The sequence below is a fragment of the Fusarium redolens genome (genome assembly GCF_020744475.1).
Source record: "Fusarium redolens strain MPI-CAGE-AT-0023 chromosome Unknown BKA55scaffold_20, whole genome shotgun sequence".
Lineage (NCBI taxonomy): Eukaryota > Fungi > Ascomycota > Sordariomycetes > Hypocreales > Nectriaceae > Fusarium > Fusarium redolens.
The window spans coordinates 856,162-871,729 of record NW_025763683.1 but is presented as its reverse complement, the minus strand read 5'-3'; the positions used below and the strand labels follow the sequence as shown (position 1 = coordinate 871,729).

The 15,568-nt window shown below is 46.9% G+C and overlaps 3 protein-coding genes across 3 annotated transcripts; 1 reads left to right on the top strand and 2 right to left on the bottom strand.

Annotated features, from left to right (window-relative positions):
• Positions 1–2,939: 2,939 nt before the first annotated feature.
• BKA55DRAFT_524137 (uncharacterized protein) lies at positions 2,940–5,186 on the bottom strand (the record flags this gene model as incomplete). The annotated part of the gene is made up of 2 exons (XM_046188701.1): positions 2,940–5,093; positions 5,160–5,186. 2 exons carry the CDS (start codon positions 5,184–5,186, stop codon positions 2,940–2,942), a joined length of 2,181 nt encoding a protein of 726 aa, XP_046043775.1.
• A 5,161-nt stretch (positions 5,187–10,347) lies between these two features.
• BKA55DRAFT_581947 (Alpha/Beta hydrolase protein) lies at positions 10,348–11,809 on the bottom strand. The gene has a single exon (XM_046194081.1). It carries the CDS (start codon positions 11,658–11,660, stop codon positions 10,563–10,565), a length of 1,098 nt encoding a protein of 365 aa, XP_046043774.1. The 5' UTR covers positions 11,661–11,809; the 3' UTR covers positions 10,348–10,562.
• A 1,909-nt stretch (positions 11,810–13,718) lies between these two features.
• Positions 13,719–15,153, top strand: BKA55DRAFT_581946 (uncharacterized protein). The gene has a single exon (XM_046194080.1). The coding sequence runs from the start codon at positions 13,745–13,747 to the stop codon at positions 14,804–14,806; it is 1,062 nt and encodes a 353-aa protein (XP_046043773.1). The 5' UTR covers positions 13,719–13,744; the 3' UTR covers positions 14,807–15,153.
• The last annotated feature ends 415 nt before the right edge of the window (positions 15,154–15,568 follow it).

Sequence of the window (15,568 nt, the reverse complement as noted above, 5' to 3'; positions counted from 1 at the left end):
CCCAAAGGCAAGCCCATTGCTTTTCGATACTGGCGGTTACCAAGCCAGGCTCCTGGGGGTTGAGCCTTATACCAGTCCTCTCTAGACTTGACGTATCTCTGATGGATGGCTCGTGGATCGTCATACCTCAGATGTGTAGTTGGGTTTGAAGCTAGATCTCCCGAATTTGACTGTGGTGACACCGGCGGTGTATACACAGATGGTGCAGGTGATAGATGCCGAGGTTCTGGAGTCGTTATGTGTCGGTCCACCTGCTCTGTTTCGATGGTCAACTGGCATGGCAGATCTTGACAAGTTAATTCAGGCTCAAACTCGAAATTTTCCAAAGTCGTGATTGGTTGCCACTGTATTTTGTCGAGCGTTTCCATCGCTGGTGGCCTTGGCTCCTCCGGGACCGCAAAGGGTATCCATTGAAAATCTTCCGAACACGTCTGCGGCTGGTCTGAAGATACGACTGGCAATGCTCTTAGTTCTGAGTATCGTAGTGGACACTCCTTAGAGTTCCTTGCGTGACCTAGTATATGACATTTGCTGCACAAAGGAGGGTTTCGTATCGGCCTCGCGTTTTCGATGACTTCGAAGCCACTAAGTTCTCTTCTCACACTAGATAACGGCAAAGACGAACTCGCAGCCCCTGGATCGACTCGCTGGCGGGGTTCTAAGAGGGGTCGCCGATTATCTTTCCGAGTCAAGTGCCAGTGCGGATGGAAATCTTCGAGTTGTAGTGCCTGGTCTCGAACTAATAAACCCTTCAGCTTGTGAGCGCAGGGTAGCCCTTGTGATCGTGAGAAAGAACCAGTACAGGCTGACAGGGGAGCAGAGTCTTCATGCAATAAAAGCTTTCGTTGCTGCTCAACCTTTCGCAAAGCTTCATGAGACACCCAACCACGTACTGCACCATAGAGGGTACTGGAGAGTTCAATAGGGGTCCTGATCTTCTGCTTGGCTTGGTTCGACTTCAGCTCCGCCATTTGATTCAGTAGTGCATGCTTGATCGATCGCCAAGCTTCGAACAAGTCCAATGTAGATACTTTGAGGTGGCTCTTAAGCAGCCAGTGTATGCCTTCAACCCTTGAAGTAACGACGTTGTCAAAGTGGGGGTGTTGATTGACCCACGCCTTCACCAGCTTCTCTTTGTATTGGTCAAGCCAGTTTGTCTTGATATATCTGACTTCTTCGATATCATCCGGGAGATATTTCTTCTCAAACTCGAACACACGTTCGTGGAAAGTTTGTTCATTCGGTGACTTGATGATCGAATGCCAATGGCCGTAAAACTCATTCCAAGCCTCTATTCCCGGGTTGTCCCCTTGAGTCTGGCGCGTAAATCTCGGCTGACAGTAGCGAAGAACTGCCTTGTTAGCATGCCAGAGGCATAGCAGCGGCCTTGATGATGGGAAGCAAGTATCGACAGCATTCATACATGCTAGGCAACGATCAGTCAAGATGACACAGGGATGCCTAATCCTTTGGTTTTCGCACAACGATCGGAATCGATCTAACGCCCAAAAATAGTCTTCTTCACATTCCCCACTCAGGAAAGCGAACGCGACACAGAACGAACGTTGACAAGAGTCGACACCGATCAAGTCCAAAAGTGGCATGCCGTATTTGTTGGTTTTATATGTACAGTCTAAGATTAAGACATCCGGATATGCCTGCAGGTATGCCACTGACTCGGGATGCGCAAATAGAACAGCTTTGACTCGACCGTCTGGACCGGTTTGAAATTGACTTCAAAATCCTTCTCTAAACAGCTGATCAGCAAATGCGTTAATGCTGCTTTGTCCTTGACACACTTCTCGTCTAGCATCTGCAATACGATTGTAGATGTCCTGTTGTGTTGCTATCGTGTCGGTGTTCTGCCGCATGTACGTTCTAATTTCTTTAGGGGCTATCCCAGCGTTGGCAAGGCCAGTCAGTTGAGACAGGTGCTCCTTCGACAGTGTTCGAAGTACCGGGTGGGCGGTGGTGTCTTGGCTTGGTTCATGGTTATGTAGTGAGAATCGGCTGTCAGAACGGTGCCGCAGAGTCCAGGTACTTCTATCATTATTTTCCTTCGCCAGTACAGAGAACTCGCAGCCTGTTGTTCGAGTTGTCGTCTTACGTTGGCGTTCTCTGGAAACGATTGGATGGTTACGGCGACGATCACACATGTACGTGATCGTCCTCCTGCCAGTTTTCTCCTTGGTTGACCTTCCAGTTATGAACGCATAGCCCCTGGTCGCTGCCCAGGCGTTGATTGCCTCGAATAGCGCCTCCCGTGACTCATACTCGCCTTCAGGAGGGAGACAGTCACCAGGAAACGGTGTCGGACTTTGAGATTGGTTGACGTTCATAGCGAAACAGTCGTCGTAAGCCCGTAGTCTCGACACGATTAGCGGCGAGTGCAGTAGAACGCGACATTCGAGATGGCGCGAGAGGGAGACCGATAGCGGAGTGAGCTATACCAGATATGGTAATTGGGACGGGACCCGTCCCATTTTAGAAGGACTGGTACCCGTCCGCCTATTGACCGCCACCCGGGCATAATGGAATGCACGGACCAACTTGGGGTAAATGATTCGCCAATTGCTATCCACTTTCAACCACGATGAATGCCATCAGCCGAATTTCAAACTGATCGCAATATCGCAATACTTGGTTTCTATGGCTAAAATTTAAAATGGGATATGTCCTGATAACTGTAAATTGATGCATTGTCTTAAAAGTCATTTTTTCCAACTTTTAATAATATCGACCTGAATCCGTTGGGGGCAATGGATTCAGGTCCCTGTTTTCATTAGCGTGGTTTTATTTTATATGTGTTTTCCATTGGATTCAGACCTGTATCCGCCACGCAGCTTGGATAGGAGAGATTGGGAGATTTTTGGTGCACTCGCTCATCATATACGTTACCCCTATCTTCATTTGCGTATTTGCGGTTTTGGTGAGAATGTTCAATGAGGTCTACTAGACATCGTCGCCAGATTGGTGTGAGACTGAGCACCATACGATTCCAACAGTCGCACCATGGCCTCATGTCGTCTCTCAGCAGCGAACTCTAGCGGCGTCCGACCAAATCTATCCTCTGAGTCAATAGCGGCACCCTTCTCGAGCAGCAGACGCACCACAGCCTCATGTCCTCTCTCAGCAGCCCAAGATAGCGGCGTCCGACCATCGGCATCCCTCACATCTACGACAAGCACATTCCGATCTAGAGCTCGACATAGAGATTTGTAAGTCGCCAGATCTTGCTCCGGATCACACAAAATGTGCTGTGTCCAATATAACCTAGCGTAAAGGAGGAAGGAATATTGATTGGAAGGTTGCATCTTGGAGCGTTTGGCCTCCCTCGCTAGAACTTTGCTGACGTCAATGCTTGACGGCTTTTGAGACTTCAGAAGTCTTAGTGCGACCTTTTGGATGCTCGATGAGTCCAAAACGGAGCTAACAACCTTCATCGGGACTGATCCATGCTGGACCAGTGGAATCACTCCGTTGGAAAGCTGGGTGTCAAAAATACCATAGTCCAAGTATGTCATAACGACACCAGCCATGGTTTTGTTTGCATCCTGGATAGTGAATGTTTGGCCGACCATGCCCTTTGGCCCACTGAGCAAGAATTGCTTGACGCTATGGTGTATCAGTTTTACCGATAGGGTCTCTTCGTCCACGACCACCAGGCTTCCGCAACAGGCTAATGCTGCATAGATGTCGTTGGGCATCCGTGCCGGATTCCAGTCAGGGTCTCCTGGAACCACACTCAGGGCTTCTCGTAATTCGTCGGTTGCCAGGGGACGATAAGCCGCAGTAATAAGTTCAAGAATCCGCCTCTGGTCCTTCTTTCCCAATGCCGCCGATTGTTCTAAAATGCGAGAGAAGGTGCTTGGAAGATCCCTTGGGAGGTCGGCTAAAGCGTGACGAATAGATTCGTCTGTCTTTGCTAGGCAGAGAGAGTTGATTTGAAGAACCACCCAGAGAAACATGCCCTGAGCCCTTTCTAATAGGGCATCTCGAATCTCTAGAACAAGAGTCGGTTCCCCTACCCTTAGCCTCCCGAAGTCGACTTGCCTTTCTAATTCTGTTTGTATGAACTCTGCGATATCGGGGTTGTTCTCCGGAATAGAAATCATGCTCCGATTCGCAAAATTTTCAAGGCGCAGTGCTAGTACATTGCTAGCCTCTTGTCTGAATGATAGACAAACTAGGAGTGAACATACAGTCTGAATCTCCCGCAAGCGGGAGATTACATCTTCTTTCTGATTGTCATCGCATTCATCTAGTCCATCTAGGATAAAGTAAGCTCTGCAACTAGGGTTAAGGGTACGTTTTAGCAAGTGGAGTATTCCTTCATAATCGAGGAACGGAGGACCCGTAACGGTGGAATCTTCTGGCATCGCGGTGGGCTCTTCAATCGTGCATAGCAACTGCCGGGCCAGAGCGCCCAGGATTGTGTGTGCTCGCAGGCTTTCGGGAGCGTCGTGCCGGCAAAAAGAATAAGTGACTAGACTGCCTTGTCGATGGAGGTTTAGGTCATCAACCATGTTGGCTAGTGAGATAGACTTTCCATATCCGAGCTTCCCTGAATATAAGAGTGTACAAGACTCGCTTCTAAATTTCCAATCTTGGTATTCACGCTGCAAGGTGAACCAGCTAGTGTTTCCGCATCTACGGATTTCCTTCCACGTCGTTTGATAGTCGTATGTTGAGCAAGAATCAAGGATGCGGAGACGGTTCTCGAGTTTCTTGCGATGTGATTCCGATTCATGAAGCGATATAAGGCGGCGGCTTTGCTCTTGAAGTTGTTGTGCCATCAGCAAGTTCACCTCCTCCTTGATCGCATTCGCCCATAGATCAAACTCCGCCTGATTACTGCTCATGTCGGATTCCGTCATGAAAGAGACTAGCTGTGCGAACATCGATTTTCGCGTCAGCTTCAGCAAATCATGGCAGATGCGGACAACTACCAGGAAGTATTCAGAGAGGTGTGATTGCAGCTTCTTGGATCGTGGATAGAGTAAGGCCATGGCCTGGTAACGAGGTGCCGATCGGCCGACGGCCACGAAAAGTTCTGACAGTTTGTCAAACCAGGAAGAGACGTTCACAAGCATCTACGTGAGCCATTAGTCAGGAATACATTCGTCGTGTGGAGAACCAACAAGCAATGTCATCCTCACCAACGACCAGACGCCGCATGCAATCATGTTCTGGGATCCGCCCACCACGATGTCCCCAAGGGCTGCAAATCGCTGGACAGCTTCCAAGACGTTGACGAGACGGGTTCCGAAACAACGGCCGCCGCCGACATTTCCTGCAATACGATGGTCGATTTCGGCCGTCAGCCGCATAACATCATGGATATTCGGAGGGGAGTGACATGATTGGCGCGTATTTGAGTCGAAGGCGGCCTTTTGCTTGTCAGAGAGGTCCATTTCGAACTGTTTGATCGCTTGCGCGAGGCGGATCTCGGGCTTTAGCGGCACAATCCTTTCCAGTAGTGTAGACATGGTAGGCGGTTCAGCGGTCCTTTGAGGGACCTGGTCACCGGGAATCGCTGATGAGTGAGTCAACCGTCAACGATCTTCTGTCAAAGCAATCAAGAAAGACGAGGAGGAGAGGAGAGGGAACAGACAGGAAGCCGGATTGCACGCGTGAGGGGTAGATTGGCCCAAGTTCGGCAGACAAAAGCACAACACAGCCGCATCAGCCACCGCCCATTTACCGCGACTCGAGTCATCCCGAGTACGTCACAATACTCATATGCAATTTTTAAGCATGGTATTTCGCGGTATGTGAGCTGGTCAGACGAAGAATACTCTCACAAGATGCACTTGCAGAATCACGCTGAGGTCATACATGGCCTAACGCCTTGGCCCGCACGCCCATTTTGGTGGAGGATTTGACTCAAATCGCCTGCGAATGATTACCTTGGATCGATTAAGAGCTGGAGGCGGGAAAAGATATTATCATCAGCCGTCTTTATTTAGAACTTTATTGCTTAATCGGAAAGTGGTAAGAAAGAAGATTCGAAAGGAGATAAACCAAATATAACTAGGCGGAAATTACTGTTATTAAACCATCTGATCTGCCGTGATAGGGGTACGTTGCGTGCACGGCACACGATTTCGTGTATCAAGACCTGATACGGGGGTAATTGGTACAGTAGGGCCCTCGTGCTCTTCGTCGAGGAAAGCCTGGGCAGCGACAAACTCGGTGGGTAGGGCGCAGATCCAGCCAAATGTGTAGTCCTGGAGGTTCGCCATGATTTGCGATATGATGCCGGGAGAAAGCAAGGTACTGACTGATTAAGGTAAACTGATCGATCATATGATAAGCAATAGTTCTAAAGCCGGAGACGCTAGATGCAAAAATGTCAAAAATGAACCAGAGACAAAGTCGCAGAAATTTTCAATGGCAGAAGAGCAGGCTTTCACCAGGCTGCATGGTTGAGGGGGTGGCGTAAATTAGACGCCACTTCTCGTAGTGCTACCGCAAGCTGAGCATCTTCCACACGTGATTGGCGATAGGCGTCGATGCCAACACCATAGCCTCTTTATTTAATGGCCGAATACGAGGGCTGAAGCCCAACCTGCAGGGGCTCCAGCACAAAAGTGGCGCACTCACTGTTGCTTGTTGCAATCAGATTGACTAACTAGCATGCCCTGATCGTTGGTTTTGAGCAGCGTGAGAGCCTTTATATGGCACGCGTTCAGACGCGTCGGTAAGGCAGAGAGTATCGATTGTAGTCGCTATGGAAATCGATGCATGGAAATCGGTCGAGAGATGCATACGTGAAAATGAACAGGGGGTAGGCGACAATTTAGGGGTACACGATAATTAAGAATGGAAAAGTAGGGTCGGCCATGTTAATAAAGCTATAGAGACACTAAGTGGATAGATTGATCTGCGAAGTAACGCTTAAGAAGAACGAGGACTTACTGTTCCTTCCCTTTAAACGCCGACGTCTACAAGGTGGGCACGGCCACTCGCGGGAGAAGCGCGGCGCGTTTCGCGTTCCTGTTTTCTGGATCTAGATTGAAGTGCGGCGCGTTTCTAGAGCGAAGATTCAGGGCAAGGATATCCAGATGCTGATTGGTGCAGAGGTGGAAATGCGCCGCATTTCTGGTCTACATTCTTGATTAGGCAACCGACGCAAACAATAATTGTCAAGTCTGAATAATAATGCTGTTATTATGTTATTTGCTATGAGTTCTGTTAATATAAATATATATGAACTTGCTTTTGTTATTGCTATAGCAATATATGAACTCTATTCTAAATTATTATTTACCTGCATGGCTGGCTAGGTATGGTATTGATTGCGGGGCTGCTTTCTGGGGTTATTTCTGTTGCATGTTATTGGTATTCGGTGTTAATCCCCTGTCGACTTGGGGTTGGGGTTTCTGGGGTTCGTTATTTTTTTTAGGCCCAATGATCGCTGTTGTTCTGGGGGATTGTTGTCCTGGAGGAATGGCCCGTGCACCACCCGCGACCCCCATACAATTTCGCTAACCCCAAGTGTTGTTCAGCCAGAACAACAGCCGGACTGGAGGACTAGGTTTGGGATTGCTTTTACCTACTCTACTAACCTACATTAACACTCCAAACCAATATCGTTATATTTTATCCTGAGGTGTGTGTTAACCTTATTAGGGAGGCTTATATATCTGCATAACTTATACACTAGAAGTTAATATAACGTGATTGATAAGCGAGTTGATCAGACAAGTGAGTTGATCAGCTTAACCTACACCTTAAAAGCTAATTTTTAAAAGCCTATATAAAGTTCAAGCTAAGCCTAAAATAGCTAAAATTTAAAAGTTATATATTTAACTATATAAAAAAGCTATATATTTAAAAAATAATTCTAGCTAATTTCTTATATTGTAGTATTTATAAAGCTTATCTACACTGTATAAATAGGCTTTTTAATACAAAATAAAATAGTTAAAAATCTGGAAAATTTTTATATAGCTTAAGTTAATATACTATTCTTAAGAATATTTTTTCTATATTTTTAACTATTTTATTTAAGGTAGCTAGATACTATAGGGTAGGCTATTTTTAAGTAAGTCACGGGACCGGGAACCCGGCACCCCGGGAACCCGGCACCCCACTTTCAGCCTCAACACCATAACTTCAATATCTTTATCTATATAAAAATCAATAAAAATAAGCTTAATTTTCATCCAGTTTTTTCCTACTAGTAAAAGAAGCTTATATCTATTTAATAATAGATAAAATAAGCTTATTCCTTTCCTGTTTTAACTATAATAGTATCTCTTGTTTTATAGACTTCCTTTAAGGTAAATACCTTCTGATTTGGATCCAATTTAAGTTTCTTTCTCTTTAAGACCTGTGATTGGTCGATCATCTCGCTTAATATCCTATTTTTATCTGTTACCAAAGCTAATTCAACGGCCCGTTCATCAAGGCCCTTTCCAATCGTCCGAAATAGGTGCCGTTTAGTTGGTGTAAGTGCATTATTGCCTAATTCGGCTCTTGCAAGCTGCATCACATCAGATAGCTTATGTGGTGTATTGAGATAAGGTAATTGAGGGCTCGTATTGGCTAGTGGTGTAGATGGATTACCTAATTCAGCAGCTTGAGCCTCAATTTCGTCCGGTATCACATACTTGCTTGATAACGGTCTCATAACGTTGACAGGCCACAAGCCGGATGCAAGCCAACCGGCCCGGACCTTCTCTTCGGTAAAGGCAGCGGCCCGAGCCTTAAAATAACACCTTAAAAAGGCAGCCTTAGCTGTATTTCCTTGTTCAATGAGTGGGGCTTCCATCTCGAGTTCACGGCGATATATCATCTTTAACAAGCTAAAATTAGCTAAATCAAGAGGCTGAAGGACATGTGATGTATGTGGGGGAAGGTAACAGGGGTGTATATTATGCTTAAAGCAGTTAAAGATGAATTCATCCGTTAAATGGGTATCATGCCCATCTAGGAAAAGAAGCCTCTTTTCCCCTTCCTTTTTGGGCAATGCGAACGGGATGAAAACCTCCTGCAGCCATAGGGCTGTGATCTCGTTAGTGGTCCATCCCCTTGGTGACGTTGCAAAGCGCCAATTGCCTAAAAAGGAAGGATCCCTCGGAAACCACTGTTGTTGCGGCTGATCCCCTTTAAAGATAACAAAGGGAATAAGGCTCGTGCCGTCGGCACAGATAGCTTCCGTTATTGTGACCCAGCTGCGGCTGTGAGGGCTTCGTTTTAAGGTCTTCCGCTTCTCTGATTGGCCAACCACTAAACCGTTGATACCGACCCCTTGGAAGATACCCGTTTCATCCATATTCCAACGGTTGCAGCCGCGGATAATTGTAACCTCGGGATCCTTCAATTGGTCAAACCAAGACCGGATGATAATTGCTTTTGCACCTTCAATACGCTTATATTCAACTCTAATTGCTTTAAGCGTTTTGATTTGCTTAGAGCGTGCGAGAAATCGGGTAACCCAATGCTTGCCGAGAGGTTTGTTATCGCCTTGTAAGCTTAAAATACGGATAACAAGTTGCCGGATTTGGAAATGAGTTAATGGAGTACAAAGGGTATCTTGAAGCCTTAAAAATTGGATGAGATCGGCTTCAACGGTCGGGCCGAGCCGCTGTTGATCTGTATGAGCCTCTTTTTTAGGCATAATGCCTTGAAGTCGGTCCTGTAAGCTTGATCGGGGTACGGAAGCTTCTTTAGCAGCCTTGACTTGTGATTGGCCATTTTGAACAAGGTTAATTGCTTTAAGCATATCTTCTTCTGTATAAGAAGGCATATTGGATTAAGACCAGATGAAAATCAGGGTATTATATCGACTTTTTGGGTAATTGAATTGATGAAAGTTATGGTGTTGAGGCTGAAAGCGGGGTGCCGGGTTCCCGGGGTGCCGGGTTCCCGGTCCCGTGACTTATACAGTGCAGTGATCAACTCACTTGTCTGATCAACTCGCTTATCAACCACGTTAATAGAAGAATAATAAATGGATAAATTAGGTTAGACGATTTAGACTATTTACTAGGGCCCCTTGTCTTTATTGGCAAGAAATTTAGTATGCTGCGATTGGGTATATGCTCCTTATATCTCGGTCTTAGTTAAGAGGAAGGATCTCTATAAACTATTTAAGGCGGTTTTTACTATTTTATATACTCTGTACATAACGCGTCGTCGCGTCTTCTCATTAAATACGCGTCTTGTTACTAATTTAATTAACCCTGGTCTAAATGAAGTGTACCCCCAGCATAAATGAAGTCTACCCCGCGTTGTTTAACCTGAAACAAATAAATTCTACATAGAATTGATTTTGGTATGGAGCACTAGGATAGGCAAAGCAAATTAGCTGCAATACTAAACCAAACACATAAGATGCTAAGTGGCAATTCCATATTCATTCTATCTATTTGAAATCCTAGAACGAAGTGCAGCTCTCTTATCTGAACTGTTTCCTGGCATGCTTAATGCAAAAGAGGCAGCGCGATTTAGTTCAAGCCCCTAGCTGTGTCGCGATAGACTTGCCGCCCACCAAACGTAGCAGTACGAACCGAGACCTGACTGCTTATGCTAATTATTTGAAATATTAGCGTCTAGAGTGCGCTCTGCTTCAGCAACCATCTGATTCCATCCACACTGTCCCTCATCCTCTGCTTGCTCATATCTAGGTCGCCAAACTCGTTCCAGAAACAATGCGGAAAGCCCCTATAAAGATCAATTTTAGTGGGAACACCGCATTCTTCCCTCAATACCCTCTCATAGATCAAGCTCTCATCACGGTTGATGTCCATCCCGCACACCTGAAAGTACGCAGGTGGCTGACCTATGTGCCCCATCTTGATCTGGCCCGAGGCATCGTCAGGATGTCGCTGGTCAAATGGCACCCACAACGGGGAGTCAAGGTCCGGCGCTACTACGGATTGGTACTTCTCCAGGAAAGTCCTGTTGACTATTGGTGCATCCTTGTTCTGCTCCCAGGAAAGGTAAAAGGGGCGGTACTTCTCTGGCACGCGTGAATGAGGAAGGAAGCCTCCTGCACTGAGGAATTGGCCTGTCAACGGCGGGCAGAGGCTGTTGGATTGGGCGAGATGCGAGACGACGCAAGCCATATGTGCGCCCGAGGATGTTCCGCCGATGATGAACCCTGTTTTTGGATCGGCTTGCGGTGGGAATAGAGTGGATTCGGGATCGTGAGGTGAGACGAGCTCTGCCGCGATGTATTTTAGAGCAGCCCAGCCGTCTTTCATTGGCGTGGGAAAAGGGTATTCAGGGGCCAGGCGGAAGGAAGGACACACAACAACGGCCGAGTGCGCCTTGACGAGCTCCCGGGCGAGTTCGACTTCTATCTCGGGAAAGGCAAGACAATAGCCCCCTCCATGGAAGAGAACTATGATGGGACAGGAAGCGGATGGCGCCGAAGGCTGGCAGACGAGGGTTCGGGAGTGGAAGCCCGTGTCGAGAGGGATGGTGTGCTCCGTCTCGATGACACCTTCGGGCCGATCGGCTGCGAGCTTGGCCTGTAGGATAGGCAGATGTTTGTGGACCATTTCCTTTAGCTCATCGACCTCCAGTCCTGGAAATCCAGGAGGGCGGCCTTTCTTGGAATAAGCCTCCTCGAAAGAGGGGTCCATTGCGGCAGTAGCGAGGATCTCCTCCACCGTCGAGGGGATGTTTGGGCTTGACGGAGTCATCGTTGGCAAACGATATGAACTATAAAATCCAAGAGGGATGGATTAATGATCGTTTCGGGAATACTTTTAGGTCTATTTATTGTCCCATCTTAGATGACTTGAGGCTGGTTCTCTGGCCTTGAAATGGGGTAGGTTTTGGTTATGTGGGAGGCTTCGTTACGCTAAGCCAGAATCGTCTCGCCGAATCACGACAATGCCCTCACCAGCCACATGGTAAGATAAAATCTCCGTGTTACCCCAAAATTCCGAGATTCCGTGACAAACTGCAGACGTCTGACGCTCGAGGTCGAAAGAAGGAGGTTGATTAGTGACTCATACCGATTGCTTACGCACAAATCAACTGTCGCTGGCCCCCGAGTCTTGGTGGCTTATTTCTTCTCGTACCCACCCATTGTAGCTGGCCCACTCGATGCAATTTTGGGCGCGCTTCATCGCTGACATTCTTGCGCAATTAGCGAGATGAATATAAGAAACAGAAGAAAAGCCTTTTCCTTCCTTTCACGATATATCTATAACCGCATAAATTAGAGTTTTATTTCTCCCAGGTTATAAGGCTCCGCATTACAGCTACATATTCCCATCCTTTGCTGCTAATTTATATGATCTCGACCTGGGTCGTGCCTGATTGGCTGTGTTGCATTGGGCTATTATGATTGGCTGAGGAGATGTAATCCCTGCAACCAATGATCTAGAGAACATCGGCTAGGCAAGGGATGAACGGAATACAGGAATAGGATACCTGTAAGGGTGCTAATAGAAGGTGGATTGCAAGGCATGATGCCACTGTAAGAGCCTTCTATAGAGCCCTAGCTAGCCAGCCTACCCTAGAAGTCCAGAAGGAACCTCTAGTGGATAAGGCAATTAGCCTACGGGCTGACCTAGCTGTAACCCTTGGAACCAGCCGCTATTACTATGATATTCAAATCGTAGCTATTTCAAAGGAATCAGCCCAGTCAGACCCCTATGAGACCCTCAGGGAGGCTGCAGAGGAAAAGCACCGGAAATATAAGTCCTTAGGGGCCTTTTTTCAGCCTATTATTATCTCTGCAGGGGGTCTTATGGACCTGGAGACTGCTAAGACCTACCGTAAGTTACAAGACCTTATAGGGCTTGTAGCAGCGGCACAGCTTGACTCCTCTATAGGGATAACCCTTACAAGGACCCGGGCAGTCTCAGCAGCCTCTATTAGCAGAGATACCCCTACAGGGATAGCTAGCTCCCGCTGGAACCTCTCTAGAAGGTCTCCCTAAGGCTTCTATAACCCCTACCTACCTTCTCTACCTTTTCTTATTTCTATTTTTTATTTTTTCCTATTTCTTATTACCTACTTTTCCTACTCTATAGCTTATTTTCTTACTCTTTTTACCTTATAGCTATCTCTCTTTTTCCTCCTTTTCCTATAGGCCTCTTATCTCTCTTTTCTATTTTTCCTTATATCTTTAGACCTCTCCACTCACGCTTACTTGCTAGTCTGTAGCTAGAGCAAAGCAACTGGGCAAAGATAGCTTAGGTAGTGAATACTAACCCTATCCTAACCCTAACCCTAAAATGAGAAGGCGCATAGGCTAAATATTTTTTATATTCCGACTTAGACCCAAATCCCTCAGAAAAACCAAAGGAGGGAGGTATACGGGCCGCAAAAAATGGTATTGAGTGCCATTACCAGTGGTAATTGGTACAGTAGGCACCCCAGACTTATCTACGGTGTAAATTCCCTCCGATCCGCAGGAGTTAAAGCCCGTAACTTGTTAAAGGCTTAATTTGCTTACGATATCGGCAAGATGAGTTATACCGTCTTCGTCGTCACGTATCCCATCTTCGGCAGGTACTCGAATGCCAAACTCTGCACCCTTAGGCTGTAAAAATTGGCCTATCGAGGCGCTATTACCCCGCCCACGACTGACCAGAAGTATGCACGGAACTTTACATCTCGAACTCTGATTGGTCATATCAAGAGCAATACCAGATAGTACCACCCACGTGCCCTGTGATAGCTCCACGTGTGTCCATATAAAATGATGTGCTTGTCCAGGAGACGATAGGATCTCGCTCTGAAAGTCTAACCCGATTCACGTGTCAGAAAAATGGTTCGCGTCCTCCTCACGGGTGGCAATGGCTTTGTTGCCAGCCACATTCTTGATGCCCTCCTGAGTAATGGACATTCCATAACGATTACGGTTCGCAGCAAGGAGAAAGGTGACCAAGTACTCGCACGATACAAAAATACTACTAAAGCCGAAATCGCCGTTTGTGTCATCCCCGACTTCACCGCACATGGAGCCTTCGATGAATGCCTTCAATCAAGCACAAGCTTGGACGTCGTCATGCATGTCGCCTCACCTTTCTATTATTCGGCGACTGACATCAAGCGAGAATTGCTGGACCCGTCCATTGTCGGCACCACATCCTTACTAACAGCGGTTTGCGACCACGCCCCATCAGTCAAAACCGTGATCCTCACCTCCTCCTTTGCTGCAATCCTGAACAGCTACAAGCCCAACACTATTCCACAGCACACGTACACCGAGTCAGACTGGAACCCGCTTACCATGGATGACGCCTTTCAAAATACATTGAACGGGTACCGGGCCAGTAAGCTCTTCGCCGAGCGTGCTGCCTGGGACTTGATGGATGCTCGGAAGCCCGCTTTCTCCCTCACAACAATCTGCCCAACGCTAGCGTTTGGTCCCGTCATTCAACCTCTCTCTTGTCTGGACGAGATAAATATATCAAGTCAGCGCATCTATAACTTCATCTCGGGGGCCTACAAATCGCAGATTCCAGACACAGGCGTGTCTTTCTTCCTCTGGATCGACGTGCGGGATTTGGCTGTGGCGCACGTGAAAGCCATGGAAGCTCAGCTTACCGCGCGAGGGAACAGAAGGTACCTTTTGACAGAGGGATACTTCACCAACCAAGACATCTGTAAGATCATTGGAAGGTTGTTCCCGGAGTATCAAGATGCGCTGCCGAGCTGCGAGGGAGAGGCTGGTGGGTACCCGAAGGAGGGTGTTTATGGGTTTAACAATAGTCGGGCGACGGAGGAGTTGGGATTGAGGTACAGGACACTGGAGGAAAGTGTAGTTGATACCGTGAGATCGTTTAAGGATGTGCAGCGAGAGTTGACCCGATTGGTCAGGAACTGATGTGATGGCCCCTGCCTTTGGCAGGCAACGAGTGTGGTTATCATTCTAACTAAAGATATAGCTTATGAGATAAAAGAGAGGGGATTTTCTTCTTACTCAAGGATTCCAGTTGGTAATGGGGCCCATTACGACTTTTAGACCAATCAAGACTCTAGAAATTGACATGGATTTTCGACACTCGTAACGGGCCATAGTTGGTAATTTACGCGACGCGTCCTGTCGTGTTCTGCGCTAACCCCGGTTTCGATCAGCTTAATGATTTCTGTATATGGAATAATGCAAAATCAACTCTACACCCTGGCATTAATCAACTCTACTAGGTTTAAAGTGAGTCAGTAAAATCAACTCTAGTAGAGTTGATTTAGTCATTAGCTACTGGGAGGCTTTAAACTATAGCAGGCCGACTTAGGTATATAATACTTATCGCCTAGGTAATACAGCGCATGCATAGGGTTAATAGCAAAGCCGCATTTCTAGCGGAGATTGTGGATGCCAGTATCGCCCCTCTTTGAAAGACGTCTCAGCTAGTTGCAGTCCTTGCTCGGCGTCTAGTAATGTGAAAGTGCTTTCCGCCGATGTAATACTAATATTCAAATTTATCCTAAGTTTAATATTACATATCGAAAGACAAAACGGAAACATCTTGTTAAAAAACAAGAGGGGTCTCTACCGAGGAGGAAGCTAACCTGTACTAATTGCACTGATTGGAACGTCGCAAGCTAAATCGTAGAAATGCGCCGCATTTCTAGTATACATGTGTTG